We start from the raw sequence: 16,605 nt of genomic DNA on the forward strand, positions 1-16,605 counted from the left end.
TATGGAAAGGACACCCCTTCTAGTAAGCACTTGGAAGACAAAGCCTCCAAGTATAACAAGAAAAATTGGTTACCTTAGAGTACAAACAGCTGTAAAATTTAGATGTCAAAAGGAAACTTTAATGGTGTCAAGCTACTGACAGAAACCCTAGTGATTCTTCCACTTTGTACAAAGTACCTATAACATCAATCCTTTTCACAAAGTAGAGAGACCAAGATTTAGTAAGCAATGTTTCTTTGTTTTTAATGGTGCTAGGAATGCACACTAAGCCAGTAACTTCACCAACTGAGATACATCCTCAGCCCTTTTCCAGGAATTCTTACATTTAGAAAACTACCTAAAACCCATACCAATGTTTCTTAAAGATCAGCATGGCAGTGTTTTGGATGCACAGACCAGCTGGGAAACACCACAGAAGTTAACCATTTTTCTTCTTATAATCAGTGCTGTGAGACTGTCTAATTTTCTGCACAGTGTTTAAAGGAGGAGTAAAAATATGCTCTTTACTTTGGTATTTCTCTGTGACAGGGAGCCAGCTACACTTTCAGCTGACTCTTGGCTTGAGAAGATGCAGCACATGCACTTGTCCAGTTGTTTTATTGTATGTTGTGTACAGTCATTTGCAGTTTCCCATTCATGTATAATTCAGGAACATCTACTCATATATATATATATATATATATATATATATATAGTGAGAATATATATATATATAGTCATATATATACATGTACACATACATACATGTATATCTATTCCTATATATACTCTACAAGTTCAACATTTTTATACATACCAATATAACCTACAATAGATATATTTGGCTCAAAACTTTATAAATAATAGAACCTTTAAAGAGATGTAAATTAATTTTTACCCTGGTTCTGAGACTTGTCCCAGTGCTGGCCGGTATCTCTCCAGGGGACAGCAAACTTCAAGTAATGTTGAACTTCACTTTGTCCAGTCACTACACACAACACCCCCCGCCCACATCTGCCTACATGGATTAGTTGCTGCTTCTCCTCTCCCAACCCCTGGCAATTAGTTCAGCAGAAACAATGAGGAGTGTATTGTGCTTCAGTTTGACCAGTTTGATTCAGCATTGAGCACCAGCTCTCCATATACTTTTGTGAAGCCTCTTTAAAGTAAAGACAACTTACAATCTAGGCAACTTTATACAGGGAAATCAGGTACTACCATGTACCATGGATATGTCTAAACTGATATGTCCATAAAATGGGTTATTTCCATGGTAAGCATATTAAATGATTTGTGACAAAAATATGATTAAATGTGATTAAGCACATTATCCTATATACTTTAAAAATGTGGGAGACTAAGAGGTTTTCAGAAAATAAGCTTTACTTAACTGATAACTTTGGCAACGTGTTTCATTCCACCAAAGAACTCAGAGGTTGAGAATGATGTTAACACTTAGCTGTCATCAAGGAGTAGTCAGGCATCCCATTCCAGGCACACGAGCAAACAGCATGCACACCCACACACATGCAACCATATCCTTTATACCCATCAACTTAACCAGACACCGCTCGTGTGCACACAAACATCATCATCTCTCTCTCTCTTTTTAGTGAACAGGGCATTCCAACAACTCCCTCACATAGGCATGTACAATGAAGTGAATATAATTTTCACATGTTTTCCTATATATTTTGCCTAAAGAAAAAGAAAACTACTTTACTAAGTACATTAATATTGCCAGTCTATTGATAACCATTTCACCAAAGAGCGTCAACTAAGAAAGTGACACTAGAACATTACTATCTATCGTTTGGCTGTCTATTATTACTGTACTTATATAAAAATGTGGCATACCACTCTATCTGTACGTGGGACTCTCTTTGAGCAATATATTCAATAGGAATGGTAGCAATGAGACATATTTACATATTTACATCAAGTGCCCTCACTGAAAACAGGATGAGACCGAATGCACAAATCTTCAGAGAATATTTAACGACACACGAGTTCTTCATCAACAGTTGTAACAAGTTACCATTGGGGCTTTTGTGCAGCAGCAGCAGCCTCTGAAAACACTCATGGAGCACTAAGCATATTTGTTATAGCAATGGGAACCTGTCTACCCAATATGATGCGGTCTCCTCCTCTTATCAGAGATATCCTGTGTGTACAGGACCAAAAATGATCAGAGATAAACCAGTCTCACTGTTTTGAGCTTCAGATATGCACAGAATAGTATTTTAACAATATTCTTTCAGAAAGTTAATTTTCAGCCCTTAATTTTAAGGATTCTAAACCACATTTCAAAACATAAACCATTACTTACAAAAGCAAAATTCATTCTAAGAAGGGTTTTTTTTTTTTTTTTTGGTTTGTTCTGGATCATGTTAAGTGTTTTTTCCCCAGACAAGGTAACTGTCCATTTGACACAACAATGGATTTAAGTGCTGAGGAAGAGGTCCCTTTACAGAGCACAGGCAAGTGAAGCATGGGAGAATGAAGGATCTAAATCTGCTATAAATTCACCACACACACACACACACACACACACACACACACACTCATATTTTCATTCATAGTCTCATCTCCCCCAGGTTACAGTGTTTGTTTCTGCCATTCTTCCCATGTAGTTGTCTAGGCTGTTCCTGAAGTGGGTAAAGGTAAAGCCACCTAGGATGAGCTTTACAAGACACTAAGAGGGGGCGGGGCACAGACAGGATGGGGCTGCCAGGCCTAGAGAGGCCAACTCAACACTAATAGGAGCAGCTAGCTAAACAACACGGGAAACATCAACTGACTATTAACTTTATGAGACCGAAAATGACCCGATCACAGAAATGCAGGCAAAAGGCTCAAAAACGAATCAAACTGGTCTCTCAAGGTGTGTATCATTACAATAAATATCTTGACTCTTTATGCTGTGAGCAGAGGGTGATTATTTTGGAGCAGGAAAAATAAAGTGTGGAATTAGTAATGCAGATGCTGAAAGGCCAGTGGCATGACCAGGAGACTGCCTGGCAAATGCTACCCTGCTCCCATCCTAACTGGCACCTACCCTCCGTGGTAAAAGGCCATTTTAGCAGTAGTGTGCACAACTGTCAGCTGACAAACAACACAGAAAACAAGTCACACTATGTTATCTGTGGTCACGTTCTTCAGTGTTAGTCCAGGAACTCAAGACTTTATTTATCCCTGTTTATCTTCATTAAACATTTAAAGGTTAATAAACAGACATAGTCCAGAGTTAGTAGGTTGGTATTATAACATTTATTAAAATAATGCTATGGGTTAATAGAAACAGCAAAGAACCAAAGAATTAAATGCAAGCTATGTAAAATCCCAACTAAAACCCAGAAGTGTCTAACGTATTCATTCATCAGCTAACTAAAAGCCCAAGAAAGACAAGACACCAATATAATAAAGTACTGCAAAACAATTGGCGATTTTCAGTTATCAAAATTGTGGATTTTGCATTTTGTATCCTTTTCTCAATCAAGAAAAAAATTCTTTTGAATGTTATATAACATACATATAAAACAAGATAGAAAAATACATTATAAACTTGTAACAATGGCTGTAAATACATTATCTTACATGTTTCTCATAGGCAATAGGTTGGTTATGGTACATACACAGCATGAAACTACTAAGATAATAAAGAATAGACAAAAAATACATGTCAGCTGTATGGTAACATACAAGCGACACTCCCATCTACCCACGCCAAAAAATTACATAATACTGTCAGGAAAAAAGTCTAAAAAACTACATACTTTAATAAGAAAAAAATTCAATAGAGTGATAATACTGAGAACCAAGGCATTCAGAGATTCCAAAAGTCATGCTTTTTTCAGTTGACTCAAAACACTGTCAACTAAGTTTTCAGAAGTTTGTTCAGAGCCAGCATTACTCATAAACGTCACACGTCTATTGGTTTACACATTTACTTTCTTCCCCATAAAAGACCTTTGATAAACATCTAAAATGTCCAGGTATAACACAGCTGAGATGAGACTGGATCAAATACTGGTACTGTTCTTTTTCTTTTAAACTATCACCTCAAGTGTTCTGAGTGTCGCATATTTATTCAACCAACCAACCAAAATAAAAATCAAAATGGCACAGCATATATTGTAAATAAATCAAAACCACCACATGTGTAACAGAAAGACAAAGCAGTGGTACATTAAACCAAAGCTGAGTACAAACAAGGACTGTCTATTGCATAGTAAATAAACTGAAAATGGTTCCAAGTGAGACAGAATAATGGAGAGGTCACCGTGAAGGTGGCCAGTGAGCTTCCTGCTGACCTTGACTGTGAAGCCATGAGGGTATGGAAGAGGGCATGAGTTGATGAGCCAGGAGTTCACAATCACTTGAGATTTGCCACATCTGGTACTGGGCAGTTCAATGACTTATTAACTCAAGTGTTTATATGCAGGCTTATATGCACATAAACTGCTTCAACTACAAAACTGTGTGACTTTCAAGAGAGAAACTCAAGAGGAAAAGGAATGGAGCTGAGCATCCAGTGTAGCTGTGATGCAGGCTTTCCACATTCCTTTAGAGTTAAAACGGTGTGGTTAGGAGCAGTTACTGAAGCCAGCAGAGATGGACTACATAAGATAGCTGATTAAATTTAGGTTACTTAACACTTTTTCAACAATAAAAAATTTCAAAGATTCATTTTTGTGAAAAAGTTTTTTAGGCATTACGATTATTTCTAATTGGTAAGAAAAAAAATCCATTGTATTCCTCTTCTCCAAATAAAATAAAGTTCTAATTTAATTTTGTCTGTAAACTGATGTTCAGATCTCACATAATTTTTTTCTAAACTTCAGAATTCTTTGGGCTAACACTGAAGACGGTAATAACTAAAAGAACTCAATTATGATTTGTAAAAGAATGGCATTTTAAAATTTACTAGTCAGACATTAGAAAAGCTATCAAATTTTTTTTCACAGTATCAGATTTGGCAAACTGGCATCAAGATAACGTGACACAAATCTTATCATTTAGACCATCAACTCATTTGTCTCTCCTCATATCTCCTTTCACATACTGGGCGAGGGAGGAACATGCAGTAACTTTATTCTGAGGGAGGAGCTGATCTTACAGGACACTTGACTAAATGACCATGAAGGAAAATAAGGCACTTTCTTTTTCTTTAGACTTATTCCAATACTTAAAAAATAAAAAAGAAAGACAAAAAGGCTCTTTTGGTCTTTTGTTTCTTGACAACCACCAGAAAAAATCATTTAATGAAATAAAGGGTTTCTTTGTTCTTTTTCTTTTTTTTATAACACTTGAAAGTATAAAATGCTACATTTCCAAAAATATATATATTTTTTCTGCACCAGCACCCTTGTATAGTAAAAGTATCTACTTTTTGTTCATTTGTTTCAATGCACTACACTTTATCTACAATTTCATTACATGTATACAGCAAATAGGCAAGCATGGCTTTTACATCCTTAATGATATTTTCTATACAGGGAGGTTTAAAAAAAATATTTGAACAGTTTGCCCAGTAATGTGACACATAATGCATGTACCTTGTTCTCGTATAATTTTAAGTGGTGTAAAATAAAGATTTGAAAATTTTAACTCAGATACTCAACTTTTTAAAAATAGTGTTGTAGTTTTGTTCTTTGCACTTTTCAAAACTCCTTGTTAAGTTTTTCTCTCATGGCACACTTTGTTCTAATACTTCAAATTTTGGCAGGCAATATAAAAAGGCTGCAATGTCTGCCCTTTGAGGGCACTGTAGTGACTAAACAAACAGCATGTCAAATTTTGAATACTTTTGAAGTCACTTCCCCAATGACATCCCTGACCGAAGGTTCATGCATGATGCATTGTCACACAGTACATTCAGAGAGAGCTTTGACTTCGCTAGGAAAGAAAAGGATTCCTACAAGTCTCTCACAGTAACTGCCTCTGTCACTGAGTAGTTAGGGCCATCTGTCTCCCCTTCTTAAGAGAGGCCTTCTTACCGTTCGCTTGGGGTGGGGCATTGAAAGATGATCAGTGCTGTGGGATGAATCGGGCCTTATTGCTTTACTACTATTCAGTGCAGGTTCTAGAACCACTTTCACCCAAACAGGGGGGGAAAAGCTGAGTTGGAGGACAATTTCTTTGTCTTTTGTTTGGTTAGATGGTAAGACGAACGGACAAGTGCCTCAGCTCGCTGCACTGACGACAGGCAAGCAAAGGCGATTACCAGTTAACTGATCAGCAGGCAGGCATGGTCAGGTCATCATTGGGTGAAGAGTTCAGAGGTCAGAAGGTCATAGGTTAGTTGCCGGTGGCGGCTGGGTGGTTAGAAACAAAAAACAAAACAAAAAAAAGAAAAGAAAAGATAGAGAAGAGATTAGTTTCAGCTAGTGACGGCTTAATGACAACATGAAAACTAATCACGACTAATAAAAAAAAGCATGTTGAATTCTGACAAACTGATTGACACCATCTACAGAATACAATAAAATCATGACAATTTCATATCATGATTTGAACAAATGAAGAAGAGCCCACTCCCACAAAAAATAATTTGAAAAACCCAACTTGTTAACAGAAAAAATAGAAATAAAATACAGCTAACAACTAATAGTTAGTAGCAGTCAATGAAGGAAATTGGAAACGATGATGAACAGGTTTGGTATAAAGAATTCTCAACAGTCAGTGCAGTTATTAAGTATCTGACTGCTATTAAGCATTAGTATTCTCTCAGATGCAAGCAATAAAGCAACTATTAATGATGGATGTGATTATTAATAACTGATGATTAACAGAAATGAATCTAAGGAAATTTAAATTGCTATGAACAATTTGGTTCAACATAAACTCTGGGCCAAACAAAGTTTCTTTTGTTCAATAAATGTTTATTGCTTTTTCAATTATCCTATTTACAAACAACATGGGATTCTTGGCCTCATGATACAAAGCAATACTGTAGTCTAGCAGTGTAGGCAACATCATGGGAACCAGAAAAAGGCCAGGCCTCTTTTGCACCAGCCAACATTTTCCAGTTGAAAATACTAATTTACACATAAAGAACACTTATAAAATGCACTTGCATGTAAACACTGTAAAATCCTGCATTTAAAACTCTATACCTCAAAGAACTCTACATACATAAAAAATAGAAGAAATTTCTAACTGATACCAAGAAGGCATTTTTAAAACTACAAACAGCTTTCTTTATTCAATTTCAAAGCTAATACTCTGCAAATACAATAAAATCTGACATTTCATATACATTCCTGCTTTATATTTTTATATTTTAAAAGAAGCCACCTGTAAATACTATTTTCTTTTGCAAAGTAACAAAAAAGAACAAAAAAAAAAACTTTAAAAAATTACAGTAAAACATAAAGTAGTTCTCAAGTGGAAAAGTTATCACTCCAAATGTCCGTGAGTAGCTCCTTCTTTAATCAGCCTCTCACATTCTACTTCACCAAACTTGGTCCACTTAACAGTAGTATAATGTTTAAGACTCATTCAACAGCTTAATTATTTCTACTATATTCTGAGGTTTGACAGAATTTTCTGTACTGTTGCCATTGAGACAAGGGCAGGAGAGATGTGAATGAAAAGATGCTCAGTGCAAGTTAGATACTATGCCACTTCATAAATCAAACCTAGTAGGTGTAATGTTCACAGGGTTTAAATGTTCTATATAATAGACCTATTTACCTCTGTATGACAAAAGTGGTTTCTATAGTCTATCAATTAGGACAGTTTATAAATACTACAAAAATATTGTATCTTCAATATAATCAAATCTTCCCTGAATTTCTTAAAAGGAAGCAGAATTTTATTTAAATTTAAAACAAAACCAAAAACGCTGTTCCAAAGTCTTAAATTTTTGTAAGTAATGGTTTTTGTCAAATCATTACTTGGATAATTTCTGATTACGTTTGAGTCTGGATTATTTAACAAAGTACATCATCATATCCAGTACATCTAAAAATACATCCTCTGCCATGTCCTGGACTCCTACAGTACACACAGGTATGTCAACTGTGCAAAATCACGTATAGTTCACTACAACTATAAAGTCAGTTGGTCTTTAAGTTTCAAACTGATTTTGAAATAAGTGTGGAGGTGGGTTTGTTTTAGTAAGCAACTAGATACTTGTCAACCATGCAACTACTCTAAATGCTCCCATATAGTTACATGGTTATATTGTCCTCGGGCTGCTTCCTTGCATCAAATGAATGCTAATAATACTCTTCTCCTTAAAGGATTAAAAATAAAAAAATAAAAAAACAAAAAACAGTAGTATCATAAAATAATGTAAGTCGAGGGCTTCGGTTCTCGCCCTTAGACCCAGTGAGTACATGTGGTGATCATGTGCATGCATAAGTGATCTGTTTCTAGAAAAAGAAAGGAAAAGGTTGGGATGGAGGAGCAGGGGGATGAAGACGTTTCGGTTTGCTGACACTGCATTTTTTAACACAAACAGAACTAATCAAAATAAACACAGCTCCAGATGAGCCATGCATGGAATGTGTTGTCATTTTCCAAATACAATAAGATCTTGGTCTAATACTTTCAACTGTCTGAAGGCTCTGGAGTACAAACTGAGGAAGGAAAAAATCTAAGAGGAACACGGGACAAAAAAAAAAAAAAAAAAAAAAGCAAACCTAAAGGGAAAATGACTTCACAATCAAAACACTCTGTAAGATAAGTCTGCTTAGACTTTAGCAGTAAGATACAGCTTCAAATTATGTATGAGACTGCCCACACCTCAAGTGACCTGACCCATCTAACTTCCTCATCTCTATGTGACTCTGAGAGAATGGTTGATATGCTCACACTTGGCATAACTGCATGTGGTATTATTGTTATGGATATGCCCCCAGATTGGTTCAATGAATAACCACTACAAAAATGTGTATGTTAGCTAAAGTTTTCAGGATTCTTTTAGTATATATGGTACTAAATAAATATCACTGATGTCTTTGGAAGGGTATTTTATTTCTAATATACAAAAGCAATTGTGTGCAGTATTTATTTTGGTGGTTATTCAAGAGTAGGGTAACAATGTCTACTATGCTTGGGATTCCAATCTTGCAATTAAAAACACAAAACCAAAAGAACCACACAAAAAGGTTAAAAAAAAAAAATTCAATGTCAAAAAACCGAAACTATCACTCCTCAAATAAGCATAAATAATTTAAAAATGGGTCCCAGGGCATATATAGGGCACAAGTTACAAATATGAAAATGAGAAAAATGAAGACTTGATTCCAGTCACAGGTTAGTCAGAAAGGATATCCAAATAGCTGGATCTCACATACCACAGAACTTCAGGGGAGTTTACCTTCGGGTACTATATTTTAGCAGCAAATGACAAAACTCAAAGGATCCGTTTTGGCAAGAAAATAGAGTAAGAGGGGACTCATTTTCTATTCATAAAGTATCCACCTAGATGAAAATTATCTTCACAGTCCTGACTGTTGCTTTTAGCTAAGTACTTGACATGTATACCCTCATATTTATACAGTGGCTCAATGTTTTATAATATAGAAAAAATGGAAACTAAATGTTCAGTTTCTCCAAAATTACATGGAAGCAAAATTTTTTTTACTTCTCTCATTAAAAACATCATCTGTTCAATTCATTTTGTAGTACCAACAGAAATATTCAGAATAATTAAAGGGAAAGTTTTAACAACAATTATTATTAAAAATTGCTATGGTAAAGTAAAAATTTAATAGTTCCCCAAATCGACTAGTTTATGTTTTAGCTGGAATAAATCATAATAGAAGATTTAATAAATTAAAATATAATGGGGAGGGGTGAAAACCCAAACCAAAAAACAAAACCATAAACAAAACCATAAAACCAAACCAACCTTAAATCAATTATTAAATTAATTTAGGGAAGGAAAAGAAAACGGTGTGCAGGTAAACAGTTACATTTTTCCATCAGGTGTGGTGTTGCAAACTTTATGGACACCCAGCACATTGGTTATAAACAAGAACTGCAGAACTAAACTAACCTCGGTCTGCGGTCACAATCCTTTGGTAAGGATGGACACGCATATCGTGCCTTCGAACTTTAGTAGCCACCGCACCTAGTTAAATTGCAATTACCAAGACAAAGTTAGAAAACATACATAAGGGAAACATTGACAGCAGGTTTATCAAAATGGATCTCAAATGTTCACTTACTACAAAAGCTTAAGAAACACGTTAAGGCACAGTAGTTTTAAAATCAACTGCAGTATGTCATGTCTATGTATCTATCAATATTGCATTCATTTCAAACAGGTTGGCCTTCTACCTACTTCACCCCTTCATTTACAGTCCCCAAGTCACAGTATCTCACGAGCTCTATTAGAACCAGACGTGTCTGAGCTTTACTAGTCACATAGTCACTGAAGTGCCTTTCTTGCAGCAGGACTACTTGCCACATTTAATACTGACAATTATTTGCTACCTTAACTTTCAGAGTTTATTACTTAAAAAAGGTTTTAAAAGCAACTCTTAAAGCCTACAGATTGTGGATTTAAACTTTTGAGTCAATAAGTATGAACTGCAATGAATTAGGTGATTAGTAAAGCAAACAGTACAGTACACTTAGCAGTCAGTATACTTCTATACACTCCTTTATAAATTACCGTTGCTTTGTAGTATTACAGACTAATCCAAATTAATAGCATCATTTTACTTTATATCTATGTGCAAAAAGTGCAAGTAAGTCACTGACTGCTAGGCTAAGGTTTGTCCCGGAGGCTGCTGAGACTAAGCATTGGTTAAATTCAGATCTGATGAGGGTTCGGTTAAGACCGTTCTTGAATTCTTAGCCTTTCGTTGGGAAAGCCATACCTAAAGATAAAAGGAAGGGAATTAAACATTAGTCATCAATGAAGATTTGATGCTAATACCAATCTCCTCACTACCACCAACACATATGTCTGCATCTGTTTTGAAGGGCACTGCTTATTTTAAAATAATGTGAGATTTGACACATAACATGCATGTTATCTGTGTGCAAATATACTATAACTTGGGAATTTAAAATAATTTCCTCAGTTCTCCAAAGAGAAATATCATAGTTTTACTGCTTATTTACTGCTTAGGTGGCAAAGAAAGAAGAAATAATAATAATAATAATAATAATAATAATAATAATAATAATTTCTTACTTGGTACTTATTGAGAACCTTGACAATGTTAATTGGGTATCTGCATATGTATTTTGCTCTTAATAGTGTTGGTTTCATGTGTGTGTGTGTGTGTGTGTGTGTGTGTGTGTGTATACACACACACATATACACATACATTCTTACCAAACCAAACAACATGTTGCTTTACAATGGGGAAATTCTACAGCAGTGCCTCTTGCTGTCTCTAAGCAGTAAACTGGTTGAAAACCTATTTTTCATTTTAGATAAGCAGACTGCATAGAAATGTAATTCTATCTTGCAAAACTAGGAGCTCTTGCACTAACAGTCAGGAGCAGCAGCTGGAAGCTGAGAGCCCTAACTCCTCAGTAACAGATGCTGTGAGTGCAACAGAGAGGAGTTCTGGGGAAGGAGCATGCACAGGGCCACAGGACAGAGTATTAATAGAAAGGAAAACTTAAATAAGGTTATAGGTTACATGTTATTTTTTTTTTAAAAAATGCTTCAAGTAATGTGCAACAGAACACAGCCTCTTACTAACATTTCTGTGGTATAATTCTGACTTATAATTATTTCATACAATGATTTAGACAGAAAACATATACAATAAAATGTATGTTTATAAACAAAAGGCACCTAAGTGCATGCACACACACAGATAACATACAGAGCATTGTGGCTTTCTTTAAATGAACAATGAATTTTCAAGTTTAAATCTCAATGTCCAAGTTCATTAAAGATTTTCAAATTAATATTAAGCCAGGGTCGGGAGGGAACCTTTAAAGATCAAAGTCCTAGGAGTCAACAGCAGGCACACAGCACCAAGGTCATACACAAAAAGGTTTCAGATTCTGTCTGGTAAAACAGTGGGGTTGCACAGAAACATTTTTTTTGTTTTGTTTTTTTTGTTTTGTTTTCCACATTGACTGGTCGTGTTATAACAGCTGCTGTATTCTAGTCCTTCATCCAGCAACTCAATGGGCTGAAATATCAGGCATGACTGGCATTTCAATCCACTCTATAAAAAAAAGGCATCAGTAATGTCTTTTTCAAGAATATTGCTTTTTGATCATGTAAACGCATGAATTTATATGACTTCAAATTTTGCCTCCAACATGATTGAATTTACTAAGTTGGTATGTGATCATCTAATCCACAGTCATATGGAAATTATAAAATACTGGTCATGTTGACCAGGACTTTAAAAGATATAAGCTGAAAGCCCTTAAAACTACAACTATCAACTGCATCCTTCAGGTGATCATAAATATTTAAACACATACAAATAACAGACTTTTAATAAAAATATCAATATATTGATAGAATTTTAAAATTCACCAAGCAATCTGAGACAAAATAAACCTCATTTTGGGAGGTAGAACTTTGTCAATTAGGATAATGGGGCAAAAATGACCTAAATAAAACTCAGGAACAAGTTTAGTCACTTAAGAAACGTCTCACTGAGACTATGCATGGCCAGTTTCCCTACAGTGATCCTAAAGGAAATTAACCCAAATTAAGGTGTTGCTACTTAATGGGGAGAACCCTAGTGAGGAACTGAAATAAAACCTATTTAGTTTTCAACTTTTGCTAATCAAAACTTACAATGTCTTTCTGAAATTGATAAATATCCTTTCAAAGTCTGCGGTGCCAAAATTTAGGAATGCATTAATCACTCAGGACAGAAATCATACTCACCTAACACACCGCTGGGTTCAATGGGGTACTCAAGGATTGACGTAGCTGGTGCCAACGTGTAGGGGTACTCGTAGGGTGTGTAGATTAACCCAGCTTCAGGCCCTGGAGGGACTATTGCAGCAGTGGGGTGAGGAGTTCCGTTTGGCATGACAGCGGTCTGAATCTGTCTGATCAAAGGCATTATGGTAGGGCCAGCTGGCGTGGGTGTACGCAGAGCAGCTGGTGGGAGGACAGGCGCGGGCCCAGTGATGATCCTTGGAGCAGCCTGGGCAGTTGCTGCAAGAGAAAAGGCAAGGGCTGCTACAGTAAGCAAAGAAATTTAGAAAGAAGTATAGGGATAGCAGTAATAAAACATGAGGAAATGAGAGGGAAGTAGGAAAAAGAAAGGAAAAAGCAGAAAAGAAGAAAAATAAAAGGAAATCATTAGTACATGCATTGACCACACGGAAATGCCAAAGCACACCAACCAAGTGCAATCAGCTTCCTCTCCCCAACATGATTAACAAAATGCAAAAGTAAAAACCCACTGTAAAAATCAAAAAAAGAGCAAGTCCATTAAATGTTATACTTTTCCTATCTCTGCTGATATATCCATTTACAACATTTTGAGAGACTAAACTGCATCCAAAAAAACCCACAAGAAAACATTCCAATTAAAAGATGCAACAAAGTAGCAGGAGTTGAGTCCACACACTGTATCTCCAAAGTACAACTCTGGCTTCCAGTTCAAGGAAAGCTCCCTGGGTAAGTCAGGTAAGTCAACACTGACATCACGTGTTCCCAGCATGCTAGGGATTGCTGCGTGAGGAAGAGAATGCAGAAACAGCCCTACTGCTAACTCCATGATAAGGATAAGGAGTACATCAGAGCCAACCACAGCAAGCACTGCTGAACTCAGCGCTGAACTCAGTGCTGCCTATCTTGGGAAATTTGATTATAAGTTTAAAATTATTCGTGTGTGTGTGTGTGTGTGCTTGCTCAAAATATGTTCAAATAAATGACATGTAAACCATAGCTCAACTCAAAACAGCAACTATTCTCTCACACAGCTTATAAAATTATGCCACAATCCATGAAAGGGAGAACGTAGTTTGAAACATTCTCCCTCAGTGATCTCTAAACTCGCATAGGAACTTTTAATAGCGAACAACACGAGTGCAAACATGCAAGCAGGGGAAAGGAAAGACCAGAGCAGCAGGGCCATTTCATTACACTTCAAATAAAAAAAACTTTCAAAAGTTTGTCCTTTGACTAATGTTACACACACACACACACACACACACACACACACACACACACACACACACACACACACACACCAGGAGCTATAATCCTGCCCCAGGCTCATTCTTACGTGATTTAATGTTGGCGTCTCTGTAGGTGCCATTCAGAATTGCGAGCTCCATCAGCTGCATCTTCTTCAGGCTGTCTTCTCCTTCAGCCTGCACATGGGAAACAAGAGCAGTAAGTATTTGAGACTGTATATGTACATCACAACTAAAAAATGTATACCATGTGACTCTGAACTACAAAGGTCTACTAGCAATCACTGAATTTCTAAGCTTTTATTCCTGATTTCTTACGTTACTATTCTTGTTTTTTTCCTCATTCTAACTACAAATACTATTATATCTTCGGCCCTCTATCTTTAGGGTCACTGTATAATTTACTACCAACAAAGGAAAGATTTACAAGTGAAAGGGGCACTAAAACTAGAACGTAACCTGGATGGCCACACCTTGGTTCACCTTCTTCCATTAACTAATGCTACCTTTAATAATTCATTATTGCTAGACTACTCAAATATTGAATTCAGCTGACAGTAGTGTCTGTCATTTAGTAGATACCCAATCTAAAAGTCCAATCTACTCCCAAGGGCCAAATAAATTTTCCCAAACACATCTTCTAACTTAATACTTTGCAATATTCTCACATCTTAAACTCTACACTGATCTCATACTATCTGAACAAAGATTTAAACCCTCTTTGAACTACCATCTCAAGGTGAGCCAGTTAACCTGTTCTTTCACACATATCTTGTAAAGCAGCAGCTCAAACTAACTCCGTTAATGTCTTCGTGTATCTTCCCATTTGCCTATTGAATGCTCTTCACATGTTCCTACATGCTTCCCTTTCCAAGCCCTACGTATTCACAGCCACTTCAACTTAAAACAAAACAAAACAAAACGCTGCCTTCTCCAGGAGCCACCCTTCCATTCTATAATTTTAGCCACAAATTGTTGAATATTACCACTCCCAAAGTTCTATTAGAATAGCTTCAATTTTGTTATTTATCACTACCTAATACCCATGCACTAACCCAATAAAATAACGATGATTATGATGATGATGATGATGATGATGATGATGATGATGATGATGATGATGATGATGATGCTATTATCTTGAGACAGGCCTCCAAAAGCCCTGTTTAAAGTTTAAGCCCTGGCTGGTCTTGAACTCACAGAGATCCCCCTGCATGCATCCCAAGTGCTGGAATTAAAGGTACATTCCACTAAACCTTACTAGAACTTATTTACTTTTAAGGATTGGTATGGAAATCAAATTTGTGATTTTACTTCCAAAGCACAAGTTTTTAACTAAAGTGGTTTTAACTAAAGTGGTAGAGAAAGTACCAGCAAGTTTGTCCTTTAAAAATTATACAATTAAGTGTTCTGCACTTTGATACAATATTTAGTCTACTTGATATTTGAAACATTTCACACAAAGATCTTTAGAATAGGGATTGGTATACTGTAATTTGTAGTAAACAGAATTGCTGAGTGGGTATTTAATAAACCACAGAGAATTAAAGAAAATATAAGTACTACTGAAAACTTTGAAAGTCTCCTTTGCAATAGAATAATGAAGATACTTGTATTTGTTACTTATTTATTACGTGACCATCATCAGTTTATATAAAAATAAATATGACTTATTTGGTTAAATATAAAACAAGTGAGATACTATTAGAAGGGAAGTTGAGATTCGTTATTATCAAAGCTCCTAAATCTGTTCATTAAAAATTGATACTACAAGTTAAAATTTATCAACAGTTGTTTTGAGGTTAATCTATATAGTAGTGAAATAAAAAAAATTTATAAAAGAAAATAAAAAGCAACAGATATACTTTAGTCAGAGTGAAAAAAGATGTTGCCCAACTTTGAGACTATCAAGTAGTAGGGACAAATTTACCTCCATCAAAAATCTAAAAAGAAACCGCAAAGAGACGATGCACTTGGAAACACGTTTGAATTAGTCTGTTGTTGTTATTATTATTATGACTATGATTATGACTATGACGATTATGAAGTGATTCATGTCAACTATGGGGATGATAGCCAAGAGAAAGATGGTAGAAGAAACCCATGTGTTCCCACCAATGTATGTACACGTGGCTATGTCCTATGTTGGATCCAGAACACTAAACCTGGGCAGAGATCAATCACTGCAGTGGGTTAGGTAGAAACCGCTAAGCCAGCAAGTGCTGGCCACACAATGACAGTGTAACAGTAACTTAGTCTATGACCACAGGAGAAGACTGCACCAATATGCTATGACGTCCCCCACCGAAGGAGTTATGTGGCAGAATTAGAATCTAAAACCAAACTGTCACATTCCAAAATGGGCTTTATTATCTTTATTACACCTATTAATATCTTTATTCAAAGAGAGCTACAAAAGACAATATAGTAATAAAGGACATGACAGAATTATTCCCATGGAAAGTGGTTGTTTCAACTTTACTGCCCCATTTGACAGAAATTTAGCATATTTACTTGCTAAAA

At 35.9% G+C, this 16,605-nt stretch overlaps 1 protein-coding gene across 6 annotated transcripts in view; it reads right to left on the minus strand.

Annotated features, from left to right (window-relative positions):
• Positions 1-1,344: 1,344 nt before the first annotated feature.
• The window catches only part of Qki (QKI, KH domain containing RNA binding), a 108,790-nt gene continuing 93,529 nt past the window's right edge, over positions 1,345-16,605 (minus strand). Inside the window, exons 5-8 of one of the 6 annotated variants that reach the window (XM_032894698.1) lie at positions 14,172-14,259; positions 12,818-13,117; positions 9,992-10,066; positions 1,345-6,296 (exon numbers count right to left, since the gene is read on the minus strand). In XM_032894698.1, coding sequence (XP_032750589.1) covers positions 6,280-6,296; positions 9,992-10,066; positions 12,818-13,117; positions 14,172-14,259 — 480 coding nt within the window. In that variant the 3' untranslated portion in view covers positions 1,345-6,279. Of the gene's footprint in view, positions 6,297-6,842; positions 10,821-10,879; positions 10,884-11,614; positions 12,138-12,817; positions 13,118-14,171; positions 14,260-16,605 lie in introns of those variants that run through there. The other 5 variants (XM_032894696.1, XM_032894701.1, XM_032894700.1 and 2 more) reach the window with 5 other exon arrangements.

This window comes from Rattus rattus, chromosome 2, assembly GCF_011064425.1.
Source record: "Rattus rattus isolate New Zealand chromosome 2, Rrattus_CSIRO_v1, whole genome shotgun sequence".
Lineage (NCBI taxonomy): Eukaryota > Metazoa > Chordata > Mammalia > Rodentia > Muridae > Rattus > Rattus rattus.